The sequence below is a fragment of the Podarcis gaigeae genome, assembly GCF_964106915.1.
Source record: "Podarcis gaigeae genome assembly, chromosome: 12".
NCBI classification, from domain to species: Eukaryota; Metazoa; Chordata; class Lepidosauria; order Squamata; family Lacertidae; genus Podarcis; species Podarcis gaigeae.
The window spans coordinates 27,851,834-27,868,349 of NC_139688.1; the positions used below are offsets into that span (position 1 = coordinate 27,851,834).

A 16,516-nucleotide genomic window follows, 5' to 3' on the forward strand; every position below is an offset into this window, starting at 1 on the left:
TTCCTCCAATCTTCTTCAACCCTCTCTTCTCCCAGGTCTCGAATTCTGCCAGTCATCTCGGCCAGTTGCATATAGTCCATCAGCTGCATCTGCCATTCTTCCAGAGTGGGTAGATCTTGAGTTTTCCACTTCTTGGCGATAAGTATCCTTGCTGCTGCTGTTGCGTACAAAAAGAATGTTCGGTCCTTCTTTGGCACCATCTGGCCGACAATGCCCAGGAGGAAGGCCTCTGGTTTCTTAAGGAAGGTATACTTAAATACCTTTTTCAGCTCATTATATATCATTTCCCAGAAGACCTTCACCCTGGGACAAGTCCACCAGAGGTGAAAGAATGTTCCTTCATTTTCCTTACATTTCCAGCATTTGTTGTCTGGCACATGGCATATTTTGGCTAGTTTAACTGGGGTCATGTACCACCTATAAATCATTTTCATTACATTTTCCTTCAGAGCATTACATGCCGTGAAGTTCATCCCCGTGGTCCACAACCTTTCCCAATCCTCAAACATAATATTATGCCCAATATCCTGTGCCCACTTTATCATGGTCGACTTAACCATTTCATCTTGTGTATTCCATTTCAACAGCAAGTTATACATTCTTGAAAGTACTTTAGTCTTAGGTTCTAACAATTCTGTTTCCAACTTCGATTTCTCCACCTGGAATCCTAACTTTTTATCCTTTTTAAAAATTTCTTGAATCTGAGCGTAATGTAACCAGTCTCGCACTTTATCTTTCATTTTTTCCAAACTCTGCAATTTCCAATTGTTACCCTCTTTCTCTATTATTTCCCAATATTTCGGCCATTTGGCCTCCATATTGGGTCTTTTTCGGGCCTTAGCCTCCAGAGGTGATAGCCATCTTGGAGTTTTATTTTCCAATAGGTCTTTGTATTTTGTCCAGACATTAAACACTGCTTTCCTGACAATATGGTTCTTAAAGGCCTTATTGATCTTAACTTTGTCATACCATAAGTATGCATGCCAGCCAAATGCATTGTTAAAACCTTCTAAATCTAACACATCAGTGTCCTCTAGAAGTAGCCAGTCTTTTAGCCAGCAGAAAGCTGCGGCTTCGTAGTACAACCTTAAGTCTGGCAGGGCAAAGCCCCCTCTTTCTTTCGCATCAGTTAATATCTTAAACTTAATTCTGGGCTTTTTGCCCTGCCAGACAAATTTAGAAATATCTCTCTGCCACTTCCTGAAGCACTCCGTCTTATCCACAATTTGCAATGTTTGAAATAAAAACAACATCTTAGGCAATACATTCATCTTAATAGCAGCAATTCGGCCTAACAAAGAAAGCTTCAATTTTGACCAACTGTCCAAGTCTCTCTTAATTTCAGACCAACATTTTTCATAATTATCCTTAAATAGACTCAGATTTTTTGCTGTTATGTTTACCCCTAGGTACTTTACTTTTTTAACCACAGTTAGTTCTGTTTCTCTCTGAAACCGTTCTGACTCTGCATCTGTCAAGTTTTTTCCCAACACCTTAGTTTTCTGTTTGTTTAGTTTAAAGCCCGCTACCCGACCAAAGTCCTGAATCAATTGTAACACTCTTTTTGTACTAGATTCTGGCTCTTGCAATGTCAAAACAAGGTCATCTGCAAAAGCTTTAAGTTTATATTGTTTCACTCCGATCTGAATCCCTTGCACCAACCGGTCCCCTCTAATCAAGTTCAAGAGCACCTCCAGGACAGAAATAAACAGCAAGGGGGAAATCGGGCAGCCTTGTCGTGTCCCTTTTTCAATCTTAAACTCTTCTGTAACCACATTGTTAACTATCAGTTTTGCCTTTTGTTCTGAATAAATCGCGTCAATCCCATTTTCAAAACCCCGCCCCACTCCCATTTCTTTTAAATTCCCCTTCATAAATTTCCAAGAAATATTATCAAAGGCCTTCTCCGCGTCTATAAAAATTAGAACTGCTTTAGTGTTAATATTTGTTTGCAAGAGTTCCAAAATGTCAATAATGTTCCTTGTATTAGCAAATAAATGTCTTCCTGGGAGAAAGCCTGCCTGGTCTTTATGAATTATCTCATTTAAAACTCTTTTGAATCTTCCTGCCAAAACGTCAGCAAATATTTTGTAATCCACATTTAAAAGGGAAATGGGGCGGTAGTTCTTAAGTTGTGTCTTTTCAGTTTCTGATTTTGGTATCAATGTGATGAAAGCTTCCTTCCACGATTCAGGCGCCTTCTTTCCCTCCATAATTTCATTGCTGACCTCCAGCAGTGGTTGAATCAAATAGTCACTTAATGTCTTATAGTACTTGGAGGTCAAGCCATCTGGCCCTGGAGACTTGCCCAACTTCATATTCTGAATGGCCTGTTCTATCTCTAGTCGTGTTATTTTACTATTCAGGAGTGATCTATTTTCTTGTGATAGTTTTTTAAGTCCATTTTTCTCCAAAAATTTTGCAATCTCTTCCTCCTTTTGTGGCCCTTGAGTGTATAATTTCTTGAAATATTTCTGGAAACATTTTCTAATTTCCACCGGGTTCTGAATATTCCTTCCTTCTATTTCCAAATTTGTTACTATGTTCAGCTTTTGTCTCTTCTTCAACTGCCAAGCCAGCAGTTTCCCACATTTATTAGCCGATTCAAATGTTTTTTGTTTCATTGATTTAATCTTCCATTCTATTTCCTGATTTATCAGTTTGGAATATTGTGCCTGATGAAGTTTAATTTCTCTCAAAATCGGCTGTGACTTCGGGTTTACTCTTAGTTTCTTCTCTAACTCTTTAATTTTCCCCAAAATCTTGTCCTTTTTCTCATTTTGTAGTCTTTTCTTTATGGCGTTCTGTTGTATCAAGAACCCTCTCATCACAGCTTTGCTTGCGTCCCAGATTGTTCTTTTTTCCACAGCAGTGTTCAAATTTATCTCAAAATAGTCCTTTATTGTTTTTTGGGCCTTCTTGATAATCTCCTGATCTCTAAACAAGTTGTCATTCATCTTCCATCTAAAGGAGCCGGTTGGTAATAATGTCATGTCCATTTTCAACGCGTTATGATCGGAGCAGGTCTTTGGGCAGATTTCCACTTTCTTCACCTTAGGAGCCAGACCTCTAGAAATCCATATTTGGTCAATTCTTGTCCAAGTCAGTTGGGCTTCAGAGAAAAATGTTCCTTCTTTCCCTAAGGGGTTCTTTGTCCTCCATATATCAATCCAGTCCATGTTGTCTGTCATTTCAAAAAAGGTCTTTGGTAGTCTGCCTTCTTTAGTAACCTTTTGGCTTTGTGACCTATCCATGTTTGTAGAAACGATCCCATTCATATCTCCCATCATAATGATGTTATCATAGTCCAGATAATCCAGCATAATCTCATGCAACTTCTTGTAGAATTCTGATTTCCCTTCATTTGGAGCGTAGATTCCTAATATCAAAATTTTCTCTCCTTGGTGCTGTATTTCAATTGCCAAAATTCTTCCATATTCATCTTTAAATAGAAATTTTGGTGAGAGGCTCTCCTTTGCATATATCACCACTCCTCTCTTCTTAACTAAATCCGAAGATATAAATTCTTGGCCTATCCTTTTATTTACCAATATTTTTCTGTGGAGCCTAGTCACATGTGTTTCTTGTAAACAAGTAATGTCCAGTTGCTCCTTTTTTAATAAGTGAAAGATTTTCTTCCTTTTTTCCGGGCTGTTGCAGCCATTTATATTCCAACTTAAAAGTTGCAGAGACATCCTGGATAGATCTGTTTAGTTTCCTTGGGATGGTATTTTGTTCTGTGAGTCTTCAGGGTTCTGAGGTACAGGCACCTGTGGTGGTTCAGACCCTGAGGGTAGTTCAAGTCCTTTATGAAGGTCCTCACCGTAGGCAGTCAAAAACTTATCCCTATCTTCCAAAGTTCTAATTTTGATCTTCTTCCCTCTAAAGGTAAAAGATAGTCCTTGGGGAAAGTCCCACCTAAAGATGATTGAGTTGCTTCTCAGCAGTTTTACTAAGTCCAAATATTCAGATCTAAGATCCAACAGCTGTTTAGGAATGTCCTTAAAAATCTCAATTCTTTTGTCCGAAATGTTCAAAGAGCTTCCGTAGTGCAGGCCCAAAATCTTGTCCCTTTCCTCCTTTGATCTCAACGTAATCAAACAGTCTCTGGGCCTTTCTCTCTTTGTAAGTCTTCCAAGTCTGAAGGCTGACACAATTTTAAAATCTTCCTCCTCTAAACCCCAGAACTTGGAGAATTCTTTGGTCAGAAACTCAGCTAGATTACCTTCTTCCACTTCTGGTATCGATCTTATCCTTAAATTAATCTCCCTGTTCCGAAGTTCCAACATAGAGAGATAGGTCTGATGTTCTCCGACCTGCTTACTGAGCGGCCTTACTTCTTTTTCCAACTCTCCCACTCTTTGGCTGGTCTCTTCGGCCAGTTTCTGATTTTCACCTGCAGCCTCCTTCAGTTGTCCGATTGCTTGTGCATTCTGTGCAACTTGCCCAGATAATTTGTTTAAAGTTTCTGTATTAAGGTCAATTTTCGCAGTTTGTTGGTCAACTTTCCTCTCCAAAGACTCCAATTTCTCAAGAATTCTCTCTAATACAGAACCAGATCCTCCTGAGGCCATCTCTTCTAGTTGTAAATCCTCAGTTTCTTCCTCCCCTGCCTGTGACAGGGAGGTAACTTTTTCCTCCGAGGGCAAAGTGGGCACAGATGATCTGCGTGCTTGTGAGGCTGCAGTTACGGTTGTCAGAGTTGTTTGTCTGGTTCTTAATCCCTTTCTTTTTGCGCCACTCATTCCAAAAATATCTAGCAGTCAAGGTCAAGCTGAGTTATTCCCATGGGAAAGCTACGGCCCAGATGGTAGCAATCAAACAGAGGGCCGGGAAATAGAAAGTAAAACAATGTTTTTGTTGTAAGTCCTCAATCCTCTAGGGGGAGCATAAAATGTCCTAGGAAGAAGAGTCCATTCCACATACAAAATCTAAACCAATTCTTAGGGATCTTCACAAAAGTAGTTTTAGCAGAGTTGGTTTTAGGTTTGCCACAATATTTCAAGTTGTGCTTACTGGAGTTCCAAAATGCAAGAACGTAACCATTCTGAACTCCCTCAGACTGTCTCCAAGTTTAAATAGAATGTATCCAAATTTGCAGTCTGACAGTTCTACTGCTCAGGCAGTTCTGACACCTGGGCTTCTTAAACAGAATTGTAATCCACAAAGAAAGGAATATATAAGTCCTAATAAAAGTCCAAAAATCAATTGCTTACAGTCTTTAAAAGGAAAAGTAATTTCTGCGGGTGCTCAATCTGAGCTGTCAAAAGTTCTCTCTATGCCTCCACTCCTCCTGCTCTTTGCTTTAAAAATCAATGGCTGCGGAGGACGGACTTCCTTTTCCTCGTCTCTCCGCTTTCAGCTTATTTTCAATATTTTAGTCCCGAAATTTAGTAAAGTCCTCAATTACTCACGGGTTGTTACGTTTTGGAATCTTGTGTTGAAGGAAGAAAGGTCGGCGCTCACCGGCAACGGCAACGCGGCTTCGCTCCGCTGAATGCGCATAGACCCACAGCGCCGCTACCCCCTCTGCGATCCGGAGCCCCTTACGGGGTTCCCTCAACGTTTCGGGGGTAGCTCCTGGCGCCCGCCGGGTCCCGAGACCGCAGGCTTCCGCTGCCTGCGGTTTTCCAGAATGGGTCTCCGCTTCGCCGTAGCGGACGACCCTTTTCCAGCGTAGCTTCCCTCTCCCGGTTAGGAAAGGGCAGCCATTACCGTTCGCGCCGCCTCCGGAAGTCTTTCACTTTTAATTTATAAATAGGTTTCTGGCTTAAAAGTTTACTGATGTGGAATAGACAGAGTTGTCTTTGAGCTCAAACTGCTTGGCCTGCTTCTCCACAATAACAACCCCTTTGACCAAAACACCTTGTTTGTTTGTTATTCTCCTCTTGATGTCTTATTCTTTAATGTTGTTTTTATAGGGCACAGCTTTCCATCTTTTTAATGTTCAGGGGAGACAGCTCATCAATGCATTTTATGAGGTGCTTGCTGTAATATAAATACTTTGACAAAGTGCAGTTGTTAAGAGAAGGTGCACATATTTTACGACTGAAGAAAAGTCTGGACGTTAAAAACATTTAGATCTTCAGGTCCATTTATTGTTGTTGCAAATCTGCAGAGGTTTGCTTGGTTTGCAATATTTCACTTCATTGATGCTAGAGGGTATTCCTGTGTTTTAGTACTTGGGGTCTTAAGTTTTGCACTAGCATATGCCATTGTTTGCTTAGTGGAACTAGTATTCAGCTGGTAGAACTATGCCATCCATAGGCAGCATTGGGAATAAGATCTCACCTCTTCCATTTTTCTAATCACTCTGCCTCTCCCTGTACGGTTCCCAAATGTCGCTGGCACTTTATCCCTGTTTTTGAAATGTGGTTAGTAGATTGGCCACTTGGTGAAACTCTGATCACATTCTCACTCATGACAAAGTGAAATAACTCACAGATGACCACACAAATAAGTACCGGCTACAATGCTTTTTTCTGGGGGTGGGGGTGGGATGTAGGGGTACACATACACCTAAACATTTTGTGAATCTTTGTACTTTTGTCCATTTACTGTCTTTATTTTCCCCGATTTGAACTATAAAATGGTGATTTTCTTGAGTCAAAGTGAGAGTACCTATAAAAATTATTTTAGAAAAAAAGCACTGAGCGGCTATATCCTGCATTCATTGATGTATTTCACTGTAGAAATTCAATGGGAGTTTGAAGTATAGTGAGATGAGCTGTCCAAAGAAAACGTTGTTTGTTTTAAAAAAGAAACCCATTGAGCTAGTGCAGGTGATTGTAATTTTAAACAGCCATTTGAATCCCAGCCTCAGTCATTCTGTATAATCAAAATAGTGGTTGAAATATGTATCTGCTTGACACCTGCTATCCAGTAGTGTATCTAGAAAATAGACCCTCTTGGAGCTTTAAATATGATCTAGGTTTCCATTTTATTGTGGATGTGGACAGAAAATGACTTTATCAAAACTTACTATGCTGTAAATCATTCAGATTAATTTTGGGGTTATATATCCCTGTTCCAAATACCGCGAGAGAGCGTTATTTATTTGTTGCCCATGTTTCTCTTCCCATATAACTTACTTATAGCAATTGATTCTTTCCTAAAACTTTGTGCATTTTATTTGCTTGGAGCAACGAGAAACCCACAGAGAATTCTAGTACATGATGAATCTCTTCCGCTGTGAGGGATGAATGTATTCCAGTCAGGTTTCTTTTCTAGGTAGTCATTTGAATAACATGAAGGTGAGGCTTCATCAGAAACAGACTTCCCTGCTGAACAAAGCCAGAAGGCCATTGCTTTAAAAAACACCCCCCACCCCCCACCCCATTTTTGTGTATATATGCAGTGTTTGCGAGATTTAACAAAATCATAGCTTAGTAAATGGATTCCTTGATTATCCACAAAACAGCTGCAGGGTTGAAGGTGAGTAGTATAAAGTTCCTGAATGAACACATTAATTTTGCTACCCTTGAGGACGAAGAGCTGTCTTATTAATTATGCTTCTCAAATCTCAGGCTTCCCGGCCTTTAGAAGCCTTTTGAAGTGTGTGGGTTCTTGTGGTCAGATTATCTGCCTCCTAGATTCTTAAATTTCAGCAATAGCGTGGTTTAGTCCCCAGAGGACCCTGTGTTTCAGCTGGATTTCAACTAGATAGAAATGAGACGTGCCAGTTTCTGTTGCCTGAATACCTTAGGCTGTGTTCATCATGTTTCAATAACTCTGATGCCTGTCTTGCTTCCCTCCCTCCCTCCCTCCCTCTCCCATACCCCCTGCAGGAGGTTTCCTCTGATGCCGCTGGAACGCTGACTGCTGTTGAAGAAAGAAAGGAAAAGGTTCCAACTCCACATCTCAGCCACCTTGTCGTCTTGACATCAGGCAGCACTTTATATGGCTTGGCAGAGAGAGTAGTCGCCACAGAATCCTTGTGCGTTGACTGTCAAACCGTGTTTCTTTCTAATTATTACGATGGACACTTGCAGATTAGTTTTTAGATTCATCCTCCGATTGTTGAACCGCTTCAAGTGGGGTCTTTGTGGTATTAGCTTTCTGTCATTGGCTATGACGCTTTGTGCACATAACAGCATAAATTGCTTGGGGATTCATGGTTCAGAAACGAGGGATTCATGGTTCAGACTATACTAATATATCCTGAATCCCATATTTCTCTGTCTGCGGCGATGCTTAAAATGGATGCATTCCCAGCTTTTCTGCATCCCTTTGACTTAAAAATGTATCTTATTTTTAAGATCAATATTAGATCAGCTCTTTTGGCCCACTGGGTAGTGCTGGACCGCAGCCTTCTGAGAGTGCCACTCCATATCAGACAACATACTTGCCTGAACTTCTCCAGCTATATTCAGTTGCCTGGTTGTGTTGCCAGCTGCTTTGTTTCACCGTGTTCTGTTGTTTACACTTTTGTCTGTGTTCGTGCTCATAGCAAACAGAGCATTTTAATTCAGAAATAATTCGTTAACACTTTGTAACAGAGACAAAGCGTTGGTGCCATTGGGAGATTTCTTACAGAGATATGTGGTTCATAAAATTAGTGAGCAAGAGCTAAAAAAATTGAGCCCCCTAGCCTAGGCCTCCCTAGTCTAGCATCCTCTTTGCGTCAGGGGCAAACCAGGTCCTTAAGAGATAGCTGCGTGCAGGGCGCAGAAGGCCTCTCTTGCTGTTGTTCCCTAGCAATTACTATTTGGAAGCATATTATCTCTGAAGCTGGGTGGGGGGTGTTCATATGGCCATCATGACTAATAGCCACTGGTCGGCTTATGCTTCATGAATTTGACTAATTCCCTTTTAAAGCCGTTAAAGCTAGAAGTCATCACACAAATTATTGGGAGTTGCATCTGCAAGATACAACGTAGACAGGCATCTAGTCCAAAAGGCTCTTGTATTGTCTTCCAGAGGCAGTACAACTTTTTCTAATATTTGTACCGAGGTCACAATGGATTTTTCTCTTTTGTTTCTCAGAGTGTTTTTAGCTGAGCAGTTTGAGTTCCTCCAGTCTCATCTTGATGCTGTAATGCCTCCAGCCAAGAAACCTTTTCTTCAGCAGTTCTATTCGCAGGTCAGGATTCTGCACACATCCACTGTTTTTATTTTTTTAAGGGTGGAATTCATTGATTTCTCCTGAATGGCTATATCGCCTGCATGACACAGTGATGTGTTGTGCAGTTTATCTGAAGTTTTCCTGTACCATAGGAAGAAAATGCTGTTAATTACACCAGATTCTCCTTGCGTTCCAGACGGTTTCGACAGCCAGTGAACTCCGTAAGCCTATATACTGGATTGTAGCTGCTAAAGCAATTGATTATGAACAGATGCTGCTGCTAATGGCAAATGTGAAATGGGATGTGAAAGAAATCATGTCACAACACAACATTTATGTAGATTCTCTTTTAAAGGTGAGTATCTCTTTTCTTGCATTGTATTTTAATGACCTAACAAAGACAGAAATCATTTCTGTTGGTGCCTTCTTATATATCCCGTGCAACACATTCTCAGCTGGATGTTTTGCTCTAACCAATTTTTTGTTGGCGTTGCTAGAGCTAAAAATATTTGTTTTCCCATTATTAAAGCTGAAGACTTGTGGGTAGCCTGCCAGCAGTGAGAGTAGGAGACCTGCTGGAGTTCAATTTGGGTCAGTAGTTGGGATATATCATTAACAAAGAGCATTATGGGACTCTCTTAGCTGGAAATGTGAAAAGGCTGTCACAAGAGACCACAAATATAGAAGGAAAGCCAAGCTTAATTTAATTAATTGTTGGTGGTGCCAGAATCTGGTCAGATTGACCTTGAGGAGTAATCATCTGTAATTACCTTCCCTCTTTTCGTTTCCATTATGAGTTTTATGTCTATCTGTTAAAGACTATCAGTGTTCCCAGACTTACCTGTAAGCGTTAGTCCTTCACTAGTACAATCATAAGCAGAAGTAAGTCCCACTTTACTGCCAAGTGAGTGTGCATAGGATGGTAGACTTTGTCTTCTGTTGTCCTTACATTTCCTGGGCAAGAATAACAGACTTGGGGATATGTGAATTAATTTTATCCAATCTCCAAATTATATATTTTTTATGAATTCTATTTGTGGGCTACTATTCCGTACTAATTCTTCCCTATTTTAATCCTTAACTGAGATTAACGTTTTTCCTTAGTAACTCACACTTCACGCAGGCCGACTATAATAAAAATATGTTTAGTGTGTGTTGCATGTAGTGCATTTTATGAGTTTATATTTGTATTCTTTAGGGATGGACAAATTCTGCCAATTCTGATTCAGTAATAAGTTGAATTTACTGGATTGGATACTCCATATCCATGTTTGTGAAGTATCATTGGAGCTGTAGCTCCCATGAGCTGTGTGGTCTAGGATACTCCCACATATGTGCAGGATATCACAGCATGAGCCAGGTTTTTGCCACACACCCAGCTGGTCTATTTAATTGCTCCAAAACTATGGAAGCTACAGTATGAAAAGTGGTGGCATGCCCTGGAGTGCACTGGAAGCATCAGCACATACTAGCCTAGGTTGAGTTAGGTAAGCCTCCATTCAGAAAGCTCCAGGTTCAATCCCTGGCATCACCAGTTAAAGTATCAGGTGACATGAAAGACCCGCCTCCTACCTGAGACCCTGCAAAGCCTTCTGCCAATCAGAGCAGACCTAGCTGGACCAATGGGCTGACCAAGGATAAAGTAGCAGCGTGAACACACTTCATGCCATATGAACATTCTATGAACATTCTCCATGTTCCAAAAGCATATCTAATTCAGCTACAGAATTTTAGATGATAGGGGAGTTTTGTGGCAACCCTCATAATAACCATAAATCAGATGAATTATAATCCATTTTCTCTCCATTTTGTATCGTTGTGATTTGTGCCTCCCTTTCCTCCCTATATATAAATGAGCTTTCATGTCTAGATAGGTGTGTCTTCTTGTATGTATTGCCACCACTGACTAATATTCCCTTTATGTTTTATTAGGAATTTGAACAGTTTAACAGGCAGCTGAATGAGGTTTCTAAGAGAGTTCGTATTCCATTGCCAGTGTCAAATATTCTTTGGGAGCATTGTATACGACTAGCTAATAGAACTATTGTAGAAGGGTAAGTGGGTTATGACACCTTTTCTATTTTTCTTTTTTTGTGGGTCCCCCTCCCTGCCTTGTAGCACATGGTTCAACCCTGCTCTTTTCCTGTAAAATCTTAAAATTTGAATGATGTGTGCTAATTAATCAGAGATGCTTGGACTGTGTGGACCCTGCTTTAGCCTTGAGTTGGACATCAAGGATGGGGAGTCTGCAGGCCTCCTATATGTTGTGGATCTCTAACTCTCATCAGATCTAGCCAGCATAGCCAGTGGTCAAGGATGAAGGGAGTTGAAGTCCAACAACATCTGGAGGGCCAAGGGTCCCCATTCCTTGGGAAGATCGTCTTCAGATTATATCTCAAGTTCTGCAATGATCACACCACGTGTGACCATGAGCTGCCTTGCATAGGATCCATGAGGAATAGAATCCTTGAACTGAGCTTGAGCACAGAGCCGCTGTGCATGTGTAACAATATTATTTATTAGGGGAAACTTTTCCTTGCTCACTTTGTTACTGGGTCAGAACGGCTGCTACGGCACCTCAAGGTTCTTAGGAGCATAGTAATCAAACAATTGGCCCATCTAACTCAGTCCAGCAGTGGCTCTCCAGGGTTTCTGACAGCACCATTCCCAGCCCTGCCTGGAGATGCCAAGGGTTCACCTGGGAATGTCTGCAAGCAAGGCAGATGCTCTCCCACTAAGCTACAGCCCTTCCTACATCAATTTAACCAAGAGAATTTATCACTAAAGGTAAAGGGACCCCTGACCATTAGGTCCAGTCGTGGCCAAGTCTGGGATTGCGGTGCTCATCTCACTTTATTGGCCGAGGGAGCTGGCGTACAGCTTCCAGGTCATGTGGCCAGCAGGACTAAGCTGCTTCTGGCGAACCAGAGCAGCGCACGGAAACACCGTTTACCTTCCCGCCGAAGCGGTACCTATTTATCTACTTGCACTTTGACGTGCTTTTGAACTGCTAGGTTGGCAGGAGCAGGGAGTGAGCAACAGGAGCTCACCCCGTTGCGGGGATTCGAACCACCAACCTTCTGATCGGCAAGTCCTAGGCTCTGTGGTTTAACCCACAGCGCCACCCGCGTCCCTCTAATTTATCACTACAGAAGTATTAATATCACCTTTGACTGTTTAGGTGCACCCCATACTTGTTCCCTGGAGTCAAATTCAGACCATTCATTTTCCAAACCAATTGCCGTCTTGAAAGGCAAGAAAAGAGTATTCACAAGTGAAGTGAGAGTTGTCCCTTTAGTCCTCTGTAAATATATCAATCTCCAATAGCAGCTTGATATTTTGATAACTGCATTCTGTTGCAATTTGCCCACAAAGATGAGGACGTCAGAGTAGTTACCGCGCAACCACGACTGCACACTTATCTGTTGCTTGTCTGTCTTAGTTACGCAAATGTCAAAAAGTGTAGCAACGAGGGGCGTGCCTTGATGCAACTGGACTTTCAGCAATTTTTAATGAAGCTGGAGAAACTCACGGATATTAGACCTATTCCGGATAAGGAATTTGTTGAAACCTACATCAAGGCTTATTATTTGACTGAAAATGACATGGAACGCTGGATCAAGGAGCACAGGGTAAGGCATGGATTTTTAGTTCCTCTCATTGGGTGGGAATTGTGGGGAATATCCTTGAGGCAACAGTGTAGTCCATGTAATTTAAGCACAGGTGGCTGGCAAGGAAAGCGATAAACCTGCTCTGCTCCCCATCCACTTGGTCTGAAGTCACTTGCCCCATGATAAAAAGGCCCGTGAGAGAGAGAGAGAGAGAGAGAGAATAAGCACTAGGCTTATTTCCCTCATGTCATTATAATCACATGAGGGAGAATAGGGGGGCACACTGGCAAGCCCCACCCTCCTCAGACGCATTACAGGCCCCATATTGAGAGCTGAAGGGCATTTGATTGGAGCTAGGAGCCTCTACTATTTACAACAGCGAATGTTGGAAATCATATGGGGATCCCTGGTTTAGAAAAAATGTGCTTGGGGACAGATGGACTTCCCAGCACTTTCTTGCCAGTGTTTGTAATCACATGAGAGGGAAGATTTCCAAATAGGGTTTAAATCTTTCAAGGAAGTGTATAGGCTCCCAGGCTGATATGAGTCCCCAAAGAAGGGTCTGACAACTGAAATGGGTTGGGCTCATTTCAAGAAGCTATTTTCCTAGCATAATGGAGGTGCGTGTCTCTCTCCCCACCCCCTATCCTGGCTTCTGTGTTTTTCCCTTCCTTTTTGATTGGTGCTTTTCCGTTCTGTAACAGTCTGTTCCCTGTACTGCTTCCTTCCTGCTTAATATACTAAGTTTAGAAGGCCTATTAGGAACAGTTTTTGATTATTTCCGTGGTTGGTTGCATCATTAAGGAATTGACCCATAACTTTGGCGTTGTTGTATAAGAAAGCAATGAGAATAATACATCAGTCAGAAAAACAACTGCTTTCTCATTTTCTGGTTATTTATCCTATAACTATTTTTATACCTTGTTTTACTATAAACATGAAAGCTTATAGATATTAAACTATTAAATCAATTTATTTTAAAATGATGAAAGTCAGAATAGATCACTGTAAGCCTGTAGATTCATAAACCACCCTGGGAACTTAATTACATGGGTGGTATGTAAATGCAGTACTGAATAAATGAAGAGAATAAAGAGTTCTCCAAGTACCTTCCATAAAAAGCAATCTCTCTTCTGTTACTTGTAGGTTTAGGATTTATCAGATCTAAACAATATCCATGAGGCTACGGCTGTTAAGTTCTTTGGGTGCTCTAATGCAGTCCTACCTTGGAAGTTGAACAGAATCTTTTCTGGAAGTCTGTTTGACTTCCTAAATGTTTGACTTCCAAACCACGGCTTCTGATTGGCTGCAGGAAGCTCCTGCAGCCAATCGGAAGCCGCGGAAGCCCTGTCGGATGTCCAGCTTCTGAAAGAATGTTCAAAAACTGGAACAATCGCTTCCATATCTATATGCTAGGTTGTCCAAGGCTGGCCTAAGTAGACATAAATGAGCCCCAATCATGTTATGCTCTATTGATGATGCGCTATAATTGTAGCACAATAGCTGTGAGCTCGTAAGAGATTCTGGGTGGTAATAGGCTGGGATGGAGTCCATATGCTTGCACCAAAGGAAACCTGGAAACAAAGTGAATTGGATGTGTCAGAGCTGTGCTTAACTTTTCTCACTCAACGAGACATCTGAGGCACACAGTGCGCAAACCCACCAAAGGTCACCAATTAATCATCCAGAGCAAAAGGGGGGGGGGGGGAAATGTCTTGGCAGATTATTTTCTTTTAACATTGGATAATAACTCCCTACCTAGCTCCCAGCGACTTCTTCCACAAATCTTGTTTCAGCCTCTTTTCTTTATCCATCCAAATAGTCTGCGTTGAAACTTATATAGCTCTGCTAAATGTGAGCCTTTTTAAAAAGTGCTATTTTTGTACACTCCTCATTCTGAGACTATTGCAACTTCTAAACAATGAAGTTAGAATCCTAGTTATTCTCACCATACATTGGTTGGAACGGCGCATGGTTGCATTTTTATTATTATTATTTTTTAAAACTTGCAAATGTTGCACCGAGTCAGTAATCCTGGATTGCTCTCAATCTGGCTAGACATTTACTTTTCTTGGATGAGTGTAAACCCACTTTGAGAGCATTTCCACCCTTCTTCCTTACCCAAGAGAAATGTTAAAAGCTTTACCTCTGTTAAATAATCACTCAAATGTTCTGGCAGTGTCTAAAGCAAGAGCGAGCTCTGTTTAAACAGGCAGCTGTGCCCTGGCACATTTCTGTGTTTTTGTAAGAGTTAACAATTACCCTTCTTAATACACTATTTAAGAAATGTGTTCATCTTTTGATCAGGTACAATATTGCTGAATTTCCCCCCTCAAATTGTTTTCTTAGTATCTGCTTTCATGGTTGTTTTCAGTCTTAGCCAGTTTCGCATATTTTTCCCCGAAGAATGGAAAATAAATTTTAAGTGCCTTAAGATGTTTAAATATTCACAGAACTGCATCCCATCCAACGCTTGACTAAAACTGTAAGCATTTCCCCGTGATAATCTGCCGTACTTGCTGCAAAACACTCTTCTAAGCTTCACAACCACAAATAATAGCCACATGTGTGGCTTTGAATATTTCTTCAGAAAGTGACAGGTTCTGCCGTGGTGCATTTTCTTCCTTTTCCTTTTCTTTTAGCAATACGTTTCTTATTTTCTGGGCAGTGTCATTCCGCTTGCTTGAAACTAAAATGTGATTTGCTTTCTTTGCCCAGGAGTATTCTGCCAAGCAGTTGACTAATCTGGTGAATGTTTGTCTGGGGACCCACATCAACAAAAAAGCACGACAAAAACTGTTAGCAGCTATCGACGACATTGATAGGCCTAAAAGATAATAGGAGAGAGATTGCAGAGTTTTGTTTTTGTGTTTTTTTTAACCAATGAAGAGAACGAGGCTATCTCTAACGGACTACTGATGGAGTTTGGTTAAATGGGGAAAATGTATGCTGTATTCCTATTGACTTTGAAGGCACTTTGAATCAGTGCGGTGGGCTTTTCAAATGCAATTTTTATACTGTCTTTTCTGTTTCTTCTGTTGTCGGGAAGGCACTGTTGTACCATTTTGGCTGTATATTTTCCTTAATTGTGTACTATATGGCTAATCAAAATTAGAAGGAAACAAGCTGAGATATTAATATATTTAGTTGGTGGTTTTTTGTGGGTTTTTTTTGTCTTTTTGTAAAAGGGCTGCTAATGCAGTAGTTCACCCTTCTTTGCTCGGAAGGCGGTTATGAACCCATATAAAGAGAACTTTGTTCAGAGTCTTCAGATTATGAAATGTGCATGTCCTTTAAGAGTGTGCATCAGCAAAATATTACTGTAATGTTTAAGCTCATTGCCCTTTTATTTCCTTGCAAATGTAAGTTCATTTCAGAATGAAATCTGTCTTGTCAAAGAAATTGACCACAAATTATGGGAAAGTAATAAATATTGTACACTAATGCATGGGCTTGTGGAATCTCTTTCTAGTAGCTTACTCCCCCCCCCCCCTTCATCATGGATGATCTCAAAAGGGGGAGGTTGCAGCATTTAAAATTACATAAATAGCATTTAAACAACAATACTTGGAACAGTACAGAATCAATCCATTGTCCCCATACCATTGCACAGATCCGTGTTCCCAGATTATTCAAATGCCTAGAAGAAAAGGAAGGTGACAATGCCAGCTGGATCCCAAGGGGTTGTCATTCCACCATTAAGATGCCATTGCAGACACTCCAGGGTGTGTCAGATCCCAGGATCCCGCTCAGTAATAGAATTTCAAGAAGGATATTCCAAGCATTGCTTTATGCTCCCTAGGAAACTCTATTGCTTAGGGGATAAATCTTTTCAGCAGCA

The 16,516-nt window shown here is 41.0% G+C and overlaps 1 protein-coding gene across 1 annotated transcript in view; it reads left to right on the top strand.

The window, feature by feature from the left end:
• Positions 1-16,119, top strand: part of VPS50 (VPS50 subunit of EARP/GARPII complex) — an 85,221-nt gene extending 69,102 nt beyond the window's left edge. The window contains exons 23-28 of the mRNA XM_083705253.1: positions 7,788-7,936; positions 8,986-9,082; positions 9,261-9,419; positions 10,997-11,118; positions 12,507-12,696; positions 15,394-16,119. Of these exons, the coding sequence (XP_083561379.1) occupies positions 7,788-7,936; positions 8,986-9,082; positions 9,261-9,419; positions 10,997-11,118; positions 12,507-12,696; positions 15,394-15,513 (837 nt within the window). The 3' untranslated portion in view covers positions 15,514-16,119. The remainder of the gene's footprint in view (positions 1-7,787; positions 7,937-8,985; positions 9,083-9,260; positions 9,420-10,996; positions 11,119-12,506; positions 12,697-15,393) is intronic.
• The last annotated feature ends 397 nt before the right edge of the window (positions 16,120-16,516 follow it).